Source organism: Hippopotamus amphibius, chromosome 3, assembly GCF_030028045.1.
Source record: "Hippopotamus amphibius kiboko isolate mHipAmp2 chromosome 3, mHipAmp2.hap2, whole genome shotgun sequence".
In the NCBI taxonomy this organism is placed as follows: domain Eukaryota; kingdom Metazoa; phylum Chordata; class Mammalia; order Artiodactyla; family Hippopotamidae; genus Hippopotamus; species Hippopotamus amphibius.
Window position 1 is genome coordinate 83,256,662 of NC_080188.1, and position 22,274 is coordinate 83,278,935.

General features: G+C 37.2%; 1 protein-coding gene across 17 annotated transcripts in view; it reads left to right on the plus strand.

The window, feature by feature from the left end:
- ARFIP1 (ADP ribosylation factor interacting protein 1) overlaps nt 1-22,274 on the plus strand; it is a 110,957-nt gene that overhangs the window by 82,204 nt on the left and 6,479 nt on the right. For all 17 annotated transcript variants that reach the window (XM_057726192.1, XM_057726199.1, XM_057726193.1 and 14 more), the window contains one exon: nt 3,752-3,926. In XM_057726192.1, coding sequence (XP_057582175.1) covers nt 3,752-3,926 — 175 coding nt within the window. The remainder of the gene's footprint in view (nt 1-3,751; nt 3,927-22,274) is intronic.

The following is a 22,274-nucleotide window of genomic DNA, read 5'->3' on the forward strand; positions in this document are numbered from 1 at the left end:
GTGCTTTCGAAGATGAAAATTCTTTTGTTCCAAAAGTGCCTCCTACCACTTCCCAGTTAAGAACTACGTGAATCTAGTTTCTCTCTCTCTACTTTGTAGTTGTCCACCTATCCTGAAATATATTTTAGCCACTAAAAGATATTTTAGTTTAATATATTTTAAAATATGAAATATATTTCATTTGAAACATGTAATATGTTTCTCTTCAGCCTTAATTTCTAACACGCTTTTAAAAATATTAACCCATATTAAAGAAAGACAGATATATTAGATGTCACTGTTCATACACAAAACATTTTATATTTAATTTGCAAAGGAGAAAAATAACCCTTTAGAGGTTATATGGTTTCTTCACTAGGAATCAGTTTCGAAGCCAAAATAAAAACCCACGGGTGCCTTACCTTCTATTTTTGATCATTAGGCCTCATGCTTGAACTGGACTAATCTCACATTTTCACATCTCATTATAAAAAATAATGTTTCACATCTTATGATGAGGAATCTGGCTTAATGTACAATGTGATATAATATCTGAATTTATCCAATATATAGGTTTGTTTAAAACTTTTGAGCAAAATTATAAACCAAGTTATATGTCCTTGGTAGCTGGTTATCAGGAAACCTTTAGAATACCTCTGTGTGTACTTTAAAAACCAACAACAGTAATGACCTCACCCCATAATTTATTCTTTTATTGAAATTGAAATATATGATTTTATTCATTAAGCTTAGCTTGGTGGTTAACTTTTCTGTGCTGTTTATGGAGTAGCTGAGGCATTGACTAGTTGTAACACTAAAACATTGCCTTGAGGGAAAACACTGAGAAAGAATCCCATGTTAAAAGTTTCTCAGTAGCTGAATTTTCTTCTCTGTCAAAACCAGAATTTATTCCGTTTTAGGGCAGAGGTCAGCTATTTGATCAGCACAAAAAGTGGCACTTTAGGCAAATGTCCGGGTGGCCTTTTAATGCTCCCTATTATGCATTGTGCAAGTATTTCCTAGCTGTCTGGAGCTTCGTGTATAGAAAATCTTATAACAGCCCATTCAGCACTTCTCCAGAGCAGCACCAACAAGGGAGCCTATTGTGGTCAAAACTTCTCAGATGTGGACACCTGTTCTCTAGAAGTTTTATATAAGCCAAAAGTAACCAACTATCACTAACTTTACTGGTATGGAGTCACTGCAGACTGGCAACCTTGAAGAGTTGCATTTCGAAAACTTAATGTACTTCTTTTCCTGGTGATAATGAGCACTGTTAGATAAGCTCTTAGGGAAAATTTTACTTTGACACCATCTACAAACTGGATGTAAAAATGAAGGGATATAAGGTCAGTATTATAACTTTGTGTTTAAAGTACCTGCTGTTATTTAAAAGTATGCCCTGAGGCTTTGAGGAATATTTGTCTTCACCTTAAATCACCACACGTTGCTGTTTATTTTTGTTCTACTTTTTTCTCTCTCATCTCTTACTGTTTTTAGTATGCTTGCTTCAGGCCATCCCTCTTCTAATTTGGCTGAAATAATAAGCACTCTAAAGATATTAGTTATTAGCAGGTGTCCTAAGTACTTTGTACGTAGTTTTTTTTGTGGAGATTATTATTCCCATTTGTAGATGAAAACCTGAAGCAGAAAGAGAGGTGGGGAAAGAAAAACTAGCTCAAGACGTTAGAGCCAGTGAAGGGCAGAGTGGTCGTGCAGTTTGGCCATAGAACGCATGGGATTTAAATAGTTATTACCATGTCAGTCTTGCCTCCTAAATTTTTAGTAACTATCTCCTCCTCCTTAGCTTTACTTGCCATTGTCCTTCCTGATTCAGTGACTTATTTCTCTTTTGCCCACAGTCTTCTAATTGGTTTCCTTGTTTCTGATTTCTCAATCTTCTACTCTAGTCCATCCTCCATGCCTTATATTACCACTAGAGTCATCTTTCTATCCTGAGCAAACAGAACACATCACTTTCCAGGTCAGAATTCTTCCGTGGCTTTCCATCACTTGTCATACTGGATTCAGTCTGAACCTTTTAGTACTGCCCATAAGGCCTTGCTTAATCTCAATCCTGCCTTCCTGTCTGATACGAAGTCCTTTCGTTATCTTATTCCAGCTTCAGGTTCTAAATGATTGAATTACTTCCCAAATGTGTCATGGTATCTTACAAATCTTTGCCTTTGTCCATGCTGTTCTCTTCCTGAAATGTTCTACCAATTTCCTGGCCCGAATCTGCCTCACAAACTCTTACCATCCTTTAAAATGTAATTGTTTTAATTCTGTTCTGAGATGTCTTTTCAGATACCTGAGTAAGTAATTCTTCCTCTTGATTTCCACGGTACCTTATCTTCCCTCCCCCATGGCAGTATCATTATCTCATTTTGTTGTAGTTGGTTAAGAGCTTCTCTCCCTCTAGACTGTTAGCTTCTTGAAGATAAGCTATGAAGATGAGCAGATAAAGTCTCTAGCACAGTGCCTGGAACATAGAAAGTTAGCACTTAATATTTGTTGAATGAATCATTGTATCAGTGAATGAACGAATGCTTTGCTTTTGACCCTGAAAGATAAAGTTAGTAAGTTGAGAATAAATTAGGCTTGGTGTGGGGGACTGATATGTTCTCTCTTGAGTCATATATACATTATAGAGTATGTTGTTTATTAATTCCCAAAATAGGAGATATGAGTTGTACTGTAGATATTTTAATAAAGAGGTTTAGTTTTAGGGCATAAGTTTGTGGTGCTGATTTTGACTAAATTGGAAATCACTGTGTTTCTTCCTGAGTACTGAATGGTTGACACTGCTGAATAAGTCACTGCTCTATCTACATGGGTGCTGTGACAGAGGTATGGTGAGATGCTGTGAGATCGTGGAGTGACAGTGGTGGGGTAACTGTTTCAGTTAGTGGTGGGAGAGTATTGGGGGAGGTATCTTAGGGAGCGCAAGGTGTAAGTGCTCTGTAGTAGACGCCATTGTCACATTCTAAATACTGATGTTACAGAAATCCGTCTAGAGTTCCCATATGGTAGCCGCTAGCCATGTGTCTGTGGATCATGAAATGTGGCTAGCCTGAATTGAGATGTGACGAAACTTAAAGTAGACAATAGATTTCAGAGACTCAGTCCCCCCTCCCCTCAAAAGTAAAGTAGTTCACTAACAGTTTTTTACATTGATTTTATGTTGCAGTGATAATATTTTGGATAAAATTAAATATACTGTTAAACAGATTAAGTTAACTTTTATTATTTTAATGTGACTGCTAGAAAATTTAAGTTACATACGTGGCTTGCATTGTATTTCTGTTGTGCATTTGCTGACCTAGACTATACTTTAAGGAGCACTGACCCTCAGTTAACTCCCTTTTACCAGTTAGTTTATGTCATTCTAAAGTCTGCTCTCCTCACCAGCTTTGCCTTATCATTATTAACCAATTCACATGGGGGATTGATCACTACCCCGATCTTGCTGGCATTACTTTTCAACATATTTTTTTTAAACTGGTTTTTATTTTTTATTTTTTTTGGCCTCGTGGCATGTGGGATCTTAGTTCCCTGACCAGGGATTGACCTGGCACCCCTACCACCATACTTTTATTAATAGCTCTTTGTACTAAAGAAATACTTGATTTTAAAAGCACAAAGTATCAAATATGTATGAGATTGTGATATATTAATGTATAATATGGAACTTCTACGTAGTTCCATTTCACCTCCTGAACTTATTTCACACTGTCTTTGTAGTGTGCTTCACTTATTCTCCTCTTTCCAGAATTGAATATGATGCATATCGTACTGATTTGGAAGAACTGAATCTTGGACCACGTGATGCAAACACTCTGCCAAAGATTGAGCAATCACAGCATCTGTTCCAAGTACATAAGGAAAAATATGATAAAATGCGCAATGATGTTTCTATCAAGTTGAAATTTCTAGAAGAAAATAAGGTAAATTTATTCTTTACCTTCTGAGATCTTTCTGTGGACTTTAAAGTCACTCTAAAGAGAGATAAGTAGAAAGTTTTTTGTTTCTGTTAACTGTCTTTCATTATAGAATTGACCCTTGAACAACTCGGGGGCTAGGGGTGCCGACCCTCCATGCAGTCGAAAATCCACATGTAACTCACAGTCAGTCCCCGGAATTCAGGGTCCCCCAGAGTCTGCAGTTCCACGTCTGCAGATTCAATCAACCACAGAGCATGCAGTTCTGTAGTATTTACTGTTGAAAAAACTTTGCATATGTGTGGACTCATGCAGTTCAAACCCATGTTGTTTGTTCTGGGGTCAACTTTGGAATTGTTGAAAATGGAATCCATTATAATCAGTATTTTAGTTTTTAGAAGTATATAAAATATGTTTACCTTTCTGTCATGAAAGTCATCATCAGCTCTACTGTTCCACTCTTTCACTTATAACAATTGGCCAAAAATACTTGGTGTTGATCTTCAGATTGGTGTTGATATGAAGTGCTTTAAAAAGTTACATAATGATAACTGTTCTGAAGATTTTGGAAACTTTTTATTAATGGTAGGTACAGTTTTCAGGAGGGGAACAGCATTCTTCCCAGTAACAAATAAATGAGGAATGACTGGAAGGTTCCATTTAGAACTGCAGTTAGCAAAACCTGGAATAAGTAAGCCAAGAAATCAATTTTCCACATTATTTTCATGTAACATGAATGCATCCAAGGACTAGAACAGTAAGAGCTGAGATGGACGTGCTGTAGCTTTCCTTGGAGGTAGAGTCATGTAATAACAGGCTCCTGTGCTTTGGTTTAAGTAAGGGACAGGTTCCCACGTTTAACATTACGAGCATACTTCTGGAAATGGGAGCCCGTAGTGAGCTCAGCACAGAGGAGGTGGGGCTCAGTCCTGTGGAGTTGGGGTCTCATCATTGCACATTGGTGGGCCCCTTCCTGTGCTTTTCACATGCTCTGAAGTCATAATCAACTTTCAGCTCTGCTTTCTTCCAGGTACCCTCTTAGTATTATTCTGTAGTTCTGATTGTCTGTTGATATCTTCTTGTTTTCCTTAACATTTCCTTGGAAACTCTTCTGGCTACCGTAAGAGCTGCATACATTTCCTTCAGACCAGCAGTATCACTCACTTTTTTTTTAGCTGCAGTGGGTGAAAAGTACTGATTTGCAATCACACTGAAACCATTGTAATAAAGGAAACCACAGCGGAGTCATCAGACAGGTTGCCCACCACTATTCAGATAAGAGCACAGTGAGGCTTCTAGCGTTCGTGAGCTGAGCATGTGAGATGGCATTCATTTCAGTCATTTGGTTTAATATTTTGAAGGAAAGGAATATGTCAATACTTAGATATAGATGTATATTTTAAATATAAAAATCTTTTTTACATACTGCCCTAGAATCAGCACTGTACAGTGTAGTGTTAAATGAAGCATGCTAGCATTTTGTGGACTCTACCTAAAGCTAATTTGAATGGAAAGAAAGGAATTCATCTAATTTGGGGGTTCAGGACCTCTGCTAATAGGGAAAATGATTTCAGGAAATGTTTAAAATGGTAATTGTGGTCTATTGGAATCTAATGGCATTTATTGTGTGCTATTCTCTGGATAGTGAGATTATGGGTAATTTTTGTTTTCTATATATTTTTCTGTATTTTAGACATTGTCTATGAAAGGTTATGTTGCTTTTATAAAAAGGAGAGAAACTTATTGTGAAAGAATTAATATCCCTAAACCATTTATGGTTATATGGTTCTTGCCAGGGTAAGTAAAAATAAGCACATTATACGAAGATAAATAATGACCTTGTGACTGCAGCTTCCCTTACCATTTAACTATTTTTGAAACTTTATTATAATGGTTTCAGTGTAGTGGAAAGAGACCTGGCTGGTCTCTTCTTTCCTCACTGTTCAGTGTGTCTCCTGAGTGTGAAGGCTCTTATGAGGATTAAGTGAGAGAATATATGTACGATGCGGGTAACTGACAGATAACTACCTTCCCTGATTCATGTCTAAATCTGGAGATCTAGATGGCTCTCACATCCAGTTTTATCTTATTGGCATTGAAGAATTTTTAAAGTTGGAAGTAACAGAAAATTATGACTTAAAAACACTCTTTAGGCACCATAGTAAGAGCCTGGACTAGGATCATTGCATTAGCAGAGAAAGGAAAGAGCAGTGGTTTCAAGGCTGCGTGACAGGAATTAGGAAATCAACATAGGAAACTGGTTTGGCCTGAAGGTTATGAGGGATGAAGGTTGGGAACTAGTTCTATTTAACCCGGTATTTAGTTTGAAATGACGACAAGATATTCACATCGAAACAATTGGTAGGAAGTTTATGATGTGAGTTTGCAGCTTGGATGAACAGGGTCAGGGTTCCAGAGATAAAGGTTTAGAAGTCATTACTTTGAGAATAGTGTTGTCATTGTCACATGTTCTCTTCTTTTGCCCTTTCTTACTATAAAATAAAAAAAGAAAATTGCCTGTCTTCTCAAGGATTTTATGTTCTTAGAGAGCCTAGAGATCTTCTTTGTTCGGGATTTTCCACAGTTGTCATCAAGCTAAGTTTCAATTTCAACTCAGTAATCATTAATCAGCTATGTATAAATAAAATCTAAAAGGAACTCTAATCTTTTTATCTTTTGTATTCAGTTATTTAAAACTATAAAGAGATAATGTTTTTGGTCTCTGTTATTTTAAGCAATAAACAACTATAATTTGGGTGAAGACTTAGATCCATGAGAAAATTTTTCTTTGTTTTTTGTTGTTGTTGAGCAACTTTTACCCTCTTCTCTTCTTTTATAGCTCTAACAAAGGGAGCAAAAAGCAAACCTTTAGACCTAGGAATTGCCTGCCATCCCTGTTTGCTTTCTTGACTGTTTGAAATAGCTCAGATCTGGGGGTTTTCTTCTTTTGTTGAACTACAACTGAGTTTGTACCTTAGTATTTCTTTTATGTGCAGTTGTCAGGTAATCTACTTAGCACTTAAATTTTAACAAAATATAATACTGTATACTCTATTTCTTAAATATTGTATATTAATTTTTTTTTAAATGTAAGCTATCTGAAACATCAGTGAATATGCTATTTTGTAATTTGATGATGTCCCGAAGGCTACTGTTTTTTTCTAAAGCTGTCTCTGCAGCTTTTTTTTTGCCTGGGGACGTGGGGTGGTGGGGGTTCTCTTGGTTTTTGGAGTGTCCTAGCATAGCAACACTTCTCTTGTAAAATTCGAGGCCAGACAAGCAAACAACTAGAATAGGGCAAAAGTAAAAGTGAATAGTCATTGAGTAAAGCGCTGTGACTATCATAATAAATGTTAGTGGCCAAACATTGTGAGAATATTTTTGTTTATTTTGTTTTTTGAACTTTTAAAAAAAATTTGAGAGTGATTGGAAGGTGGATTCTTTGCTATCATTTTAGAAAACTGAGGTGTTTATATGTACTTAGTCTAAGCTTCCTTCTCCCTGGCAAAACAAAGGGAATAGGTGTGTAAAACACCTGTGTGCACACCTGTGTGTGTGTGCATGCATTGGTGCTGAGAGATGTGTGCACATATCCATGTTTGTCATCTCCCCCAATGGAAAAACTTGAATTCTTCTCCTGTTTACAGTCTATACTCTATCCGCCCCCCACCCTCCCCTCCCCACCCTCCTGATACATTGTGTTTACCTTTAACCTAAACAACCCTCTGATTGTCTCTTCCTTGTTTACTAAACAACATTGAGTTGCATAACAGTAAGGACACAGTTAATTAGGCTCTTCTAATGTTTCTCCTTTCATCACTATTTCTTTCTTTCTAGACCTTGAAATAATGTAACTTGAGCTATTTTCTGACAGTTTATTTACCTTTTATTGTACTTTTCAATGTTCAAAACAAAACATGGGCTAGAAAACATAGTCAAGAGAAAGAAAATAGTCATTTTTGGTGCTTTGTAGACTTTGTGGGAATAGGTACCATGCCTTTTTACAGCAGTGGTGTTAAATGTGTAATAGTCATTTAGCAATTGCACGTTTGCCTTTCTCCCAGAATTTGAGGCACACTGTAGGGAAAGGAGGAGATGGAGGTGAATGAGTCAACTAGGACAGGAAAGATGGGTGACTCCTGAGTACCTCACTCTCTGATTTAGTGAGGGCAAAGCCTGCTCTCTCAGAAATGCTTCTGTTGTCTGCAGTGTACTGTTTTCATGGAAAGAGGAAGCAAAAAATTAGAGAAAAATATACAGATCAATGTGAAAAGCCCATGTTTACTTTCTTTTAAAACTTTTTTTATGGCTTGGAACCACGTAGAATGTGAAAAAAACAATTTAAGATTAACATTCCCTTAAGGTAACTATAATTTAACTTGAGAGTGGGAGTAAATAGCTACTAATATATTTAGTAGTTTACTAATATATATTGGGGGGGGGAACCCTGAATGAATCAAAAGATTCAACAAAGCAACTTAGGATATAAATAAAAACTACGGATCCCATTAATTTTGTTATATTCTTATTTTAAGAAGGGTAAAATATACTCTTATTTAAGGTAATGTCAGTTAATTAGGTATAACCATTCATTGCACCGTTTTTTCTATTATTATAGTCAGTAACTCAAAGGATTACACATGGGGGGGGCGGTGGGGGGGGGGCGCAGAAAAAGATGAGCCAGACTTGGGAGCTATCATGGACACGTATTTGATTCATATAGTTACTTAATTTTTTAAAAAATATTTTTCTTAAAAATTATGGTCATTATTAATACTGGATTGATGAAAAAAACTGTTTCACTCACTTCATGTTTCATATATAATTATAAGACAATGATAATCCTGTGTATTAGGGTTTCTTTTCTAATGTATTATAAGCTTATTTCATATGTCTTATTTTGAATTTAACTTTTCAGAGACAAATCCAGTGAACTAAAGTGGTGAGGCAGAGAAGGAGGGGAATACACAGAGAATAAAAAACCAGAACACGTTGTAAATCAACCATACTCCAATTAAAAACAAACAAAAAAACACAGAACAATGTAAGCATACTCACATAACATGAGACAGCTATATATGTAGTTGTGGTTACCCAGTGACTTTATACAAATATGTACTGTAATAGGAGATACCCAAAGCCTAATGCATTTTTATAAAAATATGCTGTGAATGTTTAGAAAAGCTTGGAGAGCAAAGGTATTCTTCTCTTTGAGAAGAAAAAATATAAGCCTCTGAATTTAAAAAATGTGTATCTGGTTGTCAGATTTTAAGAAGCATGTTAATCATTATTTGATATGTACCAGCAGATACATTCTTGAAATCTTTTTCCCTATTATGAAAAGAAAAGGATCCTAACTTTTTACTCTTAATAGTTTTAAAGTGTGCATGCCAGTGATTTACTGTCATCTTTATTTCTGTAACTGTAGGCATAAACAGTATTCTTGGTATTTGCTCATAAGTCAACTGAAGAAATTAAGTTCTATAGTTAAAAGCACCCGGTTCTAAATAAAATAAGCATTTATGGATTGAAATGTGTGAATACAGTAAGTAACCTCAACACTGTACCAAATACGTTTAACTACAGTTGGAGCCTGTGAAACAGTCCCTTACTCCCGCAACTTTACTTCCAGACTTGATTTCTGAGTGTATTTAACCATGTAATTTGATATAATTTCATGTTATTGTTCATTCATTTAACAAACATTTATCAAGTTTTATACTGTGTGCCAGGAAGTGTTCTGGATATTGGTGATACCCAGTGAGCAAAAGAAAATAAATTCTACCCTTGGAGCTTATAGCCTAGTAAAAGAAACAACACTCATCAGATCACACCAAAACATACATATAAAATTTTGGTTGTGACCCGTGAGTGCTCAGGCTTCCGTGAGATGTTGAACATTAACCAGGTAAGTTGAGAAGCATAGAGTATTCCAGGTAGAAAGAACAGCGTGTGGGAGGTAAACAGAGGCCAGACTGACCATGCAGGCCTTATAGGCCATATTAGGGGAAAGTGTATTTGAATATGAGTGGGAAGCCATTGAAAGAATTCTTGGCAAGTGACAGGTGTTAAAGATGGTGCATAGGTTTTAGTAGAACCTCAGAGTGAGTATAGGAGTTTAGATGAGAAATAATGGGAGCTTGGATTAGTGTGTTAGTGGAAGTGGAGTGAACTGAAGGTTTCAAGAGATACTTAAAAGATAAAACAGAAATACATGTAAAATACTAAGAACAGATTGGTGTGTAATTGGTACCTTTGATATTTTATTCCTTTATTCAGCAAATATTCATTAATTTTTTTCCGTATGTCAGTCACAGGGTTAAGTAGTAGAAATATTGGGTTGGCCAAAAAGTTCATTTGGGTTTTTGCGTAACATCTTACAGAAACCCCAATATAATAGCCTTGCTGTCATAGAGCTTTTAGTCAAGTAAGAGAAATAGACATTAACCAGACAATTACAGAAATACAAGCTATCATCAGCACTGTGAAGGGAAAATAGAGGGATCTTGTGAGTATACAAGGGGACTCGGCTTGATGTGGTAGAGAAAGTGACATTGGAGCTGAGATCCAAAGGGATGGAGAGGAGTTAACCAGAGGTGTGTGGAGGAAGGAATAGAATATGCAAAAACCAGCTGAAGGTTAGTGAGGACAGAGCATAAGGAGAACCGAGGGAGAGCAGCTTTGTATGAAGCTGGACGGATAGGTCAGGCCTGCACAAGGGGATGAGGAGACCTATGTACAGGTTATTCATCGCAGTGTCACTTGTAATATCAAAAGATGAGAAACAGCTGAAACAGTTCAGCAGTAAAGGACTAGGTGAACAAACTGTGGTTCATTTATACTGTGGAATTCTTTTCAGCTGTTAAAAAAAAATAGGGATGTAATTGATAGAAAGATCCTCAGAACATGCTATTAAATGAAAAGAGCAAGGTGCAAAGCAGTGTATATAGTACAAAACCTTTTATGTAAGAAAGGAAGGAAATAAGAACCTATAATTATATTTTCTTGTGTTTGCATAAAGAAAAACCAAAGGAATTAACTAAGTAAGATTTTTGCCTGTAAGGGGAACAGAATAGTTGGAGATAGGACTGAAAATGAGACTTCTCGTTATATGCTTTTAAAATAGTGTACCTTCTGTTTTCAAAAAGACTCAACTAGATTTCTATTTTTCAAACATAGCTTAATATACATATTTATATAACCTATAATTTTCCTCAGCATAAAATGATTGATTCTCTTTGGGAAACAGTAGGAAAACAGTTTTATCTGAAGTGACAGGTTAGAAATGATGTTATAGTGCCTTCCATTTACATCAGAAAATATTTTCTTGTAAGCTGCCACGTTTGCTGCTCTTATTGGTTTGACTTCCAGGTCCCTTTAAAACTTTCTAAACACACGTGGAGCAGGAAAAATTTGCCTGTGATTTGCATTGCTTCCTTTCTCTCTTTAGAAAAGAGGCAGAACTTAACTATCTTTATATCAATCATGCAGCCAGAAAGAATTGTGAGCTGTGGGTTGATTTTGAGATTAACATCGTCCAAGCCATACCTATGCAGCGTCAGCTGGTAATTTGCACTTCTCAACTGGTGACTGCAGGAGAGAGCATGCCCCGCTGACCAGTTCATACAGTCTCTCTCTGTCAATTGTGCTAAGATTTCCAGCATGCAGTTTTTGTGAAGGAAAGCTATATTGTACACTAGATTTAAAAGCTTTCCAGAGGGATAGTTGTATAATCATGAATTTCTGTTTTTATGTATTTCACTTGGTTCTGTTTCTTGGCAATTATGTTTAAAGTACTTGTATTTTCTGACCCCTTTTGGTCAGAAGTGACCAACTCATTGGAGGATAGGTTCATTTTTCTATCGTTTGTCTTAGCGGGGAGAGGACTGTTCAGTCCTTTCACTTTGAGTTATAGGATTCATTTATTAAAATTTACTTCTTGGGAATTTCCTGGCATTCCAGTGGTTAGGACTCTGAGCTTCCTCTGCAGGGGACCCAGGTTCAATCTCTAGTTGGGGAACTAAGATCCCGCAAGCGGCACAATGCGGCCCAAAAAAAAAAAAATTATCTCTTGACCATTACTGCTGCAGTGTCTCTGTTCTATTAAATGATTGGTACCTGTGTACACCTCGGATCCACATTTCGCTTATTTTACTGGCCTTGGGTATCACTCAAGTTATTTTTCCAGGTTTTGTGATAAAGGTGAGTTTTTAAATAGGCAACCAATGTGAGATTTGAACAGATCACTGATAATCTGCATTGGTTTTGGTGGCAGTGGCATTACTGCACTTTTTTTAGTTCTTAGTAGTTACACTCTCTGTGATTTACTTAAAAGTGAACCCTTTAATTAGTATCTCTGAGTAAAATCTCAGGCGATACCAGCAGTGTTTAAGAACTTGACTTTGCATTGTTCTTTTTCACCTTTCCTTGAAGTCCTCTCAGTAATGACTCGTGCTTTCCTGTTGACCATATATATATATGCATATTCCCTCCATGACTCATCTACACTTTTTTAGATTTAAAATAATCACTTTATAACTAGGTTTTTTTATTACTCTTAAATCCTATAACATTCTGGTTTCCTATCATGTTCCTTTAAATTTTCAAACGATCCCGTTTTAAAATTATTCAATAAGTTTTTTTTTTAATTCTTTTTTTTTAATTGGTTTTGGTGTTATTTATTTATTTATTTATGGCTGTGTTGGGTTTTTGTTGCTCTACAGGGGCTTTCTCTAGTTGCAGTGATCAGGGGCTACTCTTCATTGTGGTGTGCGGGCTCCTCATTGTGGTGGCTTCTCTTGTTGCAGAGCACAGGCTCTAGGCGTGTGCATGGGCTTCAGTAGTTGCAGCACATGGGCTCAATAGTTGTGGCTCACAGGCACAATAGTTGTGGCACACAGGCTTAGTTGCTCTGCGGCATGTGGAATCTTCCTGGAGCAGGGATCGAACCCGTGTCCCCTGTATTGGTAGGTAGACTTCCACCTAGGAAGTCCCAGTAAGTTTTTTTTAAGGTGCTTGCTTTGGGCTATTATAATGCTTAATTCTAAAGAAATTTTGTATAATGGTATTATGACAAACTCCCTGCTGACAAGCAACTTACAGTCTAATGGAGAACATTTAGTAAAATCTATTCCATACAAAATGCTGAGTGAAGCCTGAGGAAGAAGAAACCTAGAATTTGATGAAGAAAACCTTAGTGTGGGCTAGAAGTACCTGCTGGGTTAGGTGGCGTTGTGAGTTGAGTAGGATGACACAGAATGAGGAACATGATCATTAGCTGAAAGACGTCAGAAAAAAAGTCTTCAAGAAATCCTGGATCATATGTTTCCGTGATTTGTAAACTTTTGTTCTATTTTCTCTTCCTTTTTTTTTAATAAATTTATTTATTTATTTATTTATTTATTGGCTGCAGTGAGTCTTCGTTGCTGCACGCGGGCTTTCTTTAGTTGCAGGGTCTACTGTTCGTTTTGGTGCTCTGGCTTCTCATTGTGGCGGCTTCTCTTATTGCGGAGCACAGGCTCTAGGCACATGGGCTTCAATAGTTGCAGCACGTGGGCTCAGTAGTTGTGGCTTGTGGGCTCTAGAGCTCAGGCTCAACTAAGCTGTGCATGGGCTTAGTTGCTCCACGGCATATAGGATCGTCCCAGGCCAGGGACTGAACCCGTGTCCCCTGCATTGGCAAGCGGACTCCCAACCACTGTGCCACCAGGGAAGTCCCTGTTCTCCTCTTAAAGCAGAACATAGTATTGCTGTTTAAGGATTTTTTTAAAACAATAATGATTTTATAGTAAGAAATTTTAGTAAAGCTTTTCCATTAAGCTTATAAACAGTTTTTAGGTACATGGAATGAGAATTTTGTAAGCTGTGTAAGAGGGAGAAAAGTTAGCTTTCCAAGATAAAATAACAGAACTACACTTATGAAAGAAAATTATTTTCTGAATGTAAAGATGAGTTTGAATGGGCCATTGGTTTATCTGTAAGTTCCTGTTGCCCAGTGTCCAAAGGCCAGTGAGAACAGGGTCACCTAATTAATGAAAGGAAATACCCAGTTCCTTAACTACTCTACTGGACCTAAATTAATTTTAAACTAGGAGCTCAGATACTAACGGGAATGATTTCTGCTACTTAATATTTCCTCAAGCAACTTGAAAGTTTCTTTTCTTTCTTCCCCAGTGTATTACCATAGTGCCCAGGGCTTTCTCCAGTTAAAACACAGATCATATTGTGCTGTTTCTTCTAGAGGTAAGCTCATGGATGCATATTTAGGGCATTCGCTTCCTACAGTACATGAACTGATGGGCACTGATCTGCGTATGGAGGAAGTTCTCCATAAGTATTTTGTATAATATTTATATGTGTATCTATAATCTGTGATTTGGATGATCATATACTAATGTACAGATGATGATGCTGAGATCCAGAGAGGTTAAGTAACTTGCCCAAAGCCTCACAACCAGGCCAGGATTCAAATCTAGATCTGTTTGACTCCACAGCCCTGCTTTTAGTTAAGTAAATGATGCTATAATGCTACTCCAAGAAAGGCTTTTAAAATACCAAAGGGAATAAGATCGGCGATAACCTTGGAAAACAGAAGCCATATTGGTCACATCTAAACCTGGAACTCTTGGAAGGAAGGGTGAGGACAGGGAGTTAGCTAACATGGTAGACCATAGAACAGAAAGGCCAATAGACACTTTTGCTAAGGGGGAGAAAACTTGTGCAATGAGAATTTTAATGTACCGTTGGATAAAGAATTATAAGGCATAGTTGTGTGACTTAGGTTACTGGAGTTTACAGATTGCGTCTCATCAGTTATCTTCTTTTCAGAACAGAACTGCCCTTTTTTGACTTCACAGGATGCTTTTTTTTTTTTTAAACCTACTTGTCAGTGATTTGTTGAAACCCATCCCAGTGAGTCAGAAAAATGAAATCTATTCTTCCACCTCCATATTTGTCTTTCCTTCTCTCACTCCCTTCCCAGTGCCCACACCCATATTTCTGATAGTGCTCCTCTTTCTCACATGGTGGTTGCTTTCATGACAAGTATTTCCAAAGCTATAACAAAGTAATAAAATTATACTTCACAAACCTAATGAAAGGCCAAGACAGGTATATTTTCCTGCTGTTACTCTTCTGGTTTCTTACTTACTAGAAAAAGATCAATGATGGGCAGAGAAAGCATATCATTATACATTTTTAAATAGTTGGAAGTAAGGAAAGGAGTTAATTCTTTACATATTAGTGGTTGGAGACTTCTTACTAAAGAGTGATTTTGTTCCAGCTTTTCCTTTCATGTTTAAGCCAAGGTACTGCCCCAATATTGTTGTACACTTAATATAAACCCCCATTTTATATAATTACTGGGAGAGCCAATAAGTACTTTGAAGAACTTAACAATTGTAAATATATTAAAACTAATAATTTAAGTAGAAATTACCTCATTTTAAAAAATTACTTCAGTGTCTCTGATAAGAAGGTATGTAATCTAAATTTGATTTGGAAAAAAGTTCATCTGGTAGACATAAAATACTTTTTTATAGTTTTGATCCCTATGAAGTAATACTTCAAGTTTTTAGCCAATAACTTCGTATAAATGGCATTTATCTTCTATTGATAACATGCTGTGTCGACAGGAGAAAGTTTTCAGTGTGATCCACTTAGCATCATCTATCAGTCCTGCTCTTAAATTTCTCTTACCCAGTTTCTCTTTAAAACCCCAGCTTGCCTCTGTGTGTTAGTAGTCAGTGTTGAAGTTAGTCTTGCCCTTTAACAATTAAAGTATTGTAGGTATATTTTAGGTCATTCACCAGATGTTGCTATAGTGGTTTTGCTTGTGCCGGATCCGGGTTGCTCATTGTTTGGCAGGTCTTTAAGAAAGTTCTTTGTAATGATTTAGTATATTTCGAAATTACTGTCACTGTTTCTGATGTTAGATTTTGAAAACTGGTCAAATCTGTCATCATCTCACAGCAGGAAATGTTACCTCTGTCTTCTCCTCCTAATTTAAATCTGCTTTTCTGTTGTGTTTTATTTATCCTTATGACCACTTCAGATCTTTTTTAAGTTAGGAGATACATGCATCAATAGTTCAGTGTAGATTCTTTTCCTGCTCTGTAATTATGAAAAGATTATATGAAAGTTTTTTATTATATGAAAGTTTAATATTGCATTATTCTTCATAATTTTAGAAAGAATTAACTTTCATCTGTTCCAATCCTTACATTAGATCCTTGTCCTGAAGTAGTTTAAATGCAACTTCAGGGCCAGAGACAAAATAGGAAGGAGGTTAAAGTATATCTTTTCTACATTTCTGCCCTTCCTTTAACTGATCTGTTATAACTTCTTTTGTTTGTTTCAAACTTTATTTAAAAGCTTTCTAAAATTCATAAATCGCCTTATGAATAGAGGCAGGTTAGAATAGGTGAAAGAACATGGACCAGTCTTGAAATAGGCATTCCTAAGTTCCCCAAACCCCAGCCCATCTGCTTCCTAGTTGTCTAAAACTTAGGTGTTACTTAACTTCCTGAGTCTTTTTTTTTTTTTTTTTTTTTTTGAAATGATAGCATGGAGAGAATAGAAGACTGTAAAGAGCAGATGTAAGGGTAACACATCTGTCACACAGAAAGTGCTTCACAGAAGTTAGTGTCACCCACCATATCAAAGAAGAGTCTACCAGAAATGCTTGGCTGTTTCTTTGATACTGCATGCTCATCACTTCTCATGATTCCATAGCATAAATATAGAAGGAAATTGAAAAAGTGTAGTGACCTTAAAATATTTCCTCCCACACTTTGGCTTTTTGCCCCTTTTCTTAAAAGTAGGATTTGACCTTTTCCCCCTGACCTTACTTTCTTCATCTCTCTTCTCCAGCCAGTTCTAGTTGAGAAACCAAAATCTTTCCCATACTGACCTTTATAAAGCCAGATAGCCTAGTAAAGTGAACAAGACTTTTAAGTCTTGTTAAAACCGATTATATATAGTGACAACAGCATAGTATCATTACCAAGGTTGCAAAAATTATCTTTAGAAATGTATTATGGGGACTTCCTAGATGGCGCAGTGGGTAAGAATCTGCCTGCCAATGCAGGGGACACCGGTTCGAGCCCTGCCCCAGGAAGATACCACATGCCGTGGAGCCACTGAGCCCACGTGCCACAACTGTTGAGCCTGTGCTCTAGAGCCTGTGAGCCACAATTATTGAGCCCATGTGCCGCAACTACTGAAGCCCACGCGCCTAGAGCCCATGCTCTGCAACAAGAAAGGCCACCGCAATGAGAAGCCTATGCACCACAACGAAGAGTAGCCCCCGCTCACTGCAACTAGAGAAAGCCCGTGTGCAGCAACGAAGACCCAACACAGCCAACTAAATAAATAAATAAATTTATTTTTTTAAAAAAATGTATTATAGGACTTCCCTTGTGGTGCAGTGGTTAAGAATCCTCCTGCCAATTCAGGGGACACAGGTTCGATCCCTGGTCCGGGAAGATCCCACATGTGAAGGAGCAACTAAGCCCATGCGGCACAACTACTGAAGCCCGCCGGCCTAGAAGCCTGTGCTCCACAAGAGAAGCCACCGCAATGAGAAGCCTGTTCACTGCAATGAAGAGTAGCCCCCACTTGCCACAACTAGAGAAAGCCCACGGGCAGCAACAAAGACCCAACACAGCCAGAAAAAAAAATTAAATTGTATTGTAAATGCTTTTCTAATATTTCTTAATTTTCCCCCATTGGTAATGATTTGTATTTATTTAATAACCAAAACATCCTGAAGAGTCTTTGTAGCCTATCAGAGCTACACTGAATACATGATATGAGTACATATGCTAATGCAAATTAAAGTTAATCAAAAATAAGTAGAGGGACTTCCCTGGTGGCGCAGTGGTTAAGACTCCGCATTCCCAAGGCAGGGGGCCCAGGTTCGATTCCTGGTCAGGGAACTAGATCCCACATGCATGCCACAACTAAGGAGCCAGCAAGCCGCAACTAAGACCTAGTGCAACCAAAGAAAAATAAATAAATAAATATCTTAAAAACAAATAAGTAGAGATTGGACTTCCCTGGTGGTCCAGTGGTTAAGACTCTGTGCTTTCAGTACAGGGGGTGTGGGTTTGACCCCTGAGCAGTGAAGTTCTGCATGCTGCGTGTCAAGGCCAAAAAAAAAATTAGAGAAAAAAAATAGAAAAAAAAATTTTAAAAAGAGAAAAAAACAAGTAGAAAAGCAAAATATTGTAAGTTTTTAATTCCTTTCATTTAGAAAATATTGAGAATTCTATTGAGAATTGACTTAGTTTATTTTAATTTACCTCTATTTCTGATTTAGTAATGGTTTGATTAGATGAAAGAGTCAGCTTACCATTCTTATTTAAATTTGCATCTGATTTTGAAGACATACTACCAGAACTAAAACTTGTGCTAGGATAACACGTAATCAGTGCAAATAGAAAAATGAGATAAGTTGTTTGTTTTGATATAAGACAGCTTCTGAGATTAAAGTGACAGTGAAAATTTATACTTTATTTCCATAATTGTAATTGAAAAGCTGCGAATCCCTAGAGGCTCTCTTTATTCCAGGAACTTCTCTGAAGTGTGGATACTTTTAGAGGCTTTTACACATCAACCTTCTCACAATTACCAAGAGAATGTTTTTGTGAAAATGGGTATTGTATCATTTTGTTGTGAAAACTAGAATTCAGTTCTAAAAAACATCCTCTTTATTTCCCATGGCTAAGTTTCACTGGGGGGTGGGGGGGGGCATTTTAAATACAACTAATTCCCCCATTTTGAGGCTTGATTAGTGGGCTACCAAGCTTGCCTCAGCTACAAGAAGAGGTGTGCCTCTGTTAGGTTTGTGGACTGTCGGAGGGTGGGGACGCTGACTTGTGCTGACAGCGTCAGCTAAAAATTGTCTGATGCCTTTCCCACTTTCTTTCTGACTCTAACTTTTAGACTGTTGTAACAGCTCTCTGCAGTTCAGTATGTGAATCAAATCCCGTGCCCTTTTATTGTCTTCTCCAATTCTAAAACAGAGAGAATCAGAATTCAAGTCAAAAATTTTTTGTGCCCCCAAAAAGCAATAATTAGCTAGAACCTATTTCTAAAAATTATTTGAACTTCACACTAAAAATACAGAAGTCCTTTAGTTGCTCTGTAATTCCAGGATCGTCTGAAATTAGGAAACAAGAAAGGCCAAATAATACTAGTAGAGCAAGGTGGAAAATTACTTCGTGACTCAAGTAGGTTACTACTGTGAAAACCTTAAAAAATAACTCAGAAACAGGGAAGAGTGTTTATATAAACTAGTACGTAAACTTTCAGCTGAATTTAATACATCTGTAATTGAAGTGCCAGTTTCTGTCCTTAAAAATAAATAGAAATAATATTTTCCTACTGAAAGAAAGCCTTTCAACAGAACAGCTTTTTGAGAGCCATTTAAGTTTCCTATATCATTTTTTCACTTGGAGTCCACATATGAGTGACATCATATGATATTTGTCTTTCTCTGATTTAGTTCACTTACTATGATAATCTCTAGGTCCATCCATGTTGCCGCAAATGGCGTTACTTTGTTCTTTTTTTATGGCCGAATAGTATTCCACCGTATATCTGTGCCACATCGCCCTTATCCATTCCTCTGTCAACTTAGGTTGCTTCCATGTCTCAGCTGTTGTAAATAGTGCTGCTGTAAACGTAGGGGTGCATGTGTCTTTTCGTGTTATTAGCCTTCCTGTTTACATTGCGCCACCTCTCCTGTACACACCTCACATTCCCCATTGCTGCTTTGTGTTCCTCTATGACAGGTGTCATCATCTGACTACTGTATATTTTACTGATCTTGTTCCTCTTTATTCCCTCATTAGAATATAAGCTTCTTGAGAGCAGAGCTGTCTTTTTTGTTGATTGCTTGCATTCCAGCCCCTAGAGTAATGCCCAACACCAGACCCATGGTAATATTTATTGAATGCATGAATGTAAGTAGCACTTTAGAGGCGGTATTTTTTTTCCCTGACTATAAAGTGGAGATATGTGTAGTTCACTAAAACACTATGACTAATGCAGATCTTCAGTGATGTCATGATATAGATAGATTGTATCTTTCATAACCTTTCCCTTTTTTTAGTAATGAAAAGTATTAAACGCATTCAAAGAATGTTTAACATACAGGCAAAATATAGAGTAACGGCAACAAAGAGCAGCCACATTCCTACCACCCAGGTTAAGAAACAAAACGATCAATACTTTTGAAGCCTCCTCTGTGTTTTCCCTCACCTCATTCTCCCTCATTTGTTCCCTCCATAACCCCTATTCTGAGTTTTGCTTCTTGTTCCTATTGGTTTTCTTTATAGTTTTACCTCGTATGAATGTCTCATTCAGTTACGTGTGGTTTTGAACTTTATATGAGTGGGGTCCTGCTGTGGGTATTCTTCTGCTCTCTTTTGTTTTGTCTAATCTTCCTGAGATTCATCCATGTTGATGCATGCAGTTCATTTATTTTCACTCCTATATAGCATCCCCATTGCATGAGGAGTTTGTGTATCGATTCTCCTGTAAATACAGATTTGGGTTGTTTTCTTGTTTTTTGTTTGTTTTTGATGCTAAAAACAGTGCTGCTGTGAACATATTTGTGCATGTCTCATGGAATACACCTGCAGGTTTCTCTAGGACACATTCTTATGAGTTAAATTGCTGTTCCATAAGATATATGCATCTTTTATTTTACTAGTTAATGCCAAACTATTTTCAAAAGTAGTTGTATAGGGGGCTTCCCTGGTGGCACAGTGGTTAAGAATCCTCCTGCTAATGCAGGGAACACGGGTTCTATCCCTAGTCTGGGAAGATCCCACATGCTGCAGAGCAACGAAGCCCATGTGCCACAGCTACTGAGCCTGCGTTCTAGAACCCTCAAGCCACAACTAATGAGCCCATGTGCCGCAACTGCTGAAGCCCACTTGCCTAGAGCCCGTGCTCCACAACAAGAGAAGCCACTGCAATGAGAAACCTGTGCACCACCACAAAGAGTGGCCCCTGCTCGCCGCAACTAGAGAAAGCCAACACACAGTAATGAAGACCCAACACAGCCAATGAATAAAAATAAATAAATTTATAAAAATAAAAAAAGTAGTTGTACAAATTTATATACCAGTCAGCAGTGTACAAGAGTTCTTATTATGTTTTCCTAATGTAGAGGGTAAAAAAATAGCATCCCACATCAGTCTTTTTTGTTTGTTTGTTTAATTTTGGCTATGCCAGGTCTTAGTTGCAGCATGTGGGTTCTAGTTCCCAGACCAGGGATTGAACCCAGGTCCCCCGCATTGGAAACGCACAGCTTTTAGCCCCTGGACTACCAGGGAAGTCCCCCATATCAGTCTCAATTTGCGTTTTCCTGTTTTCTAATGAGGCTGGATGTCTTTTCAGACTTAATTGGTCACTCCTGTTTCCTCTCCTGTAAAATGCCCATCCCTGTCATTTGCTCTTTTTAATTGGGCTGTTGGTGTGTGGGAGGTCTTCACATTTTCTGAATACATACCCTTTGTCAGTACCTGTGATGCAGATCCCTTTCCCCAATTTGTAACTTGTCTTTTCACTATCTTTGGGTGAATAGACATTCTGAATTTTAAAGTAATTTAATTTTTCTGTCTTTTCTTCGTAATTTATGGGGTTTTTTTAATCTTTAAGAAGTTCTTTCATATGTAAGATCATCTGGAAACTTTCCCATGCTTCCGTCAAAACATACTACCCTCAGAGCTCTCCTTTCACCAGTCCTTGACAGTCTGTTCTCCAGAAGAGATCTGAAGCTCACTCACACTTGGCAAAGGTGACTGAGAACAGGTCAATGTTTAGAAAACATTTTTATGTAAATAGGAATCAAATGAGAGCTAGCCTGTAATGTTTTATTTTACTTCTTTTCTCTAGCTGTAGTTTTCGTTGATTGTAGTGGCTTACAGGAAAGAAATTTGGTCCTGAAATCAAACTCCACTCATGTAAGGTGAACCCTGGTTATTACTCTCATTAGCATAATTTGACCTTTTCTTAGTAGATACTTACACAAATCAGTTTATCATTTTAAAGCTTGTTTTAAAAGTGATTGCAATGCAAAACTTTTCTGTCTAGACATAGAGAAAAGTCAGTATGAATTAGTGAAAGTCTGTATTAAGAATGTTTAAACAAATTTTTAATGTAATACTGTTAACTTGAATGGTACTAACCAATGAGCAATTTGGAAGAATTTAAGTGCCTTCTAGGTGCTTGAAAATATGTTCATCTTAGAAGCACAGAATCATAGGGTTGGAAAAGGACCTTTAAAGGTTCTTCTGAGGTGATCCATCAGGCAGAGGAATTCCTTCTGCAGCATCTCTG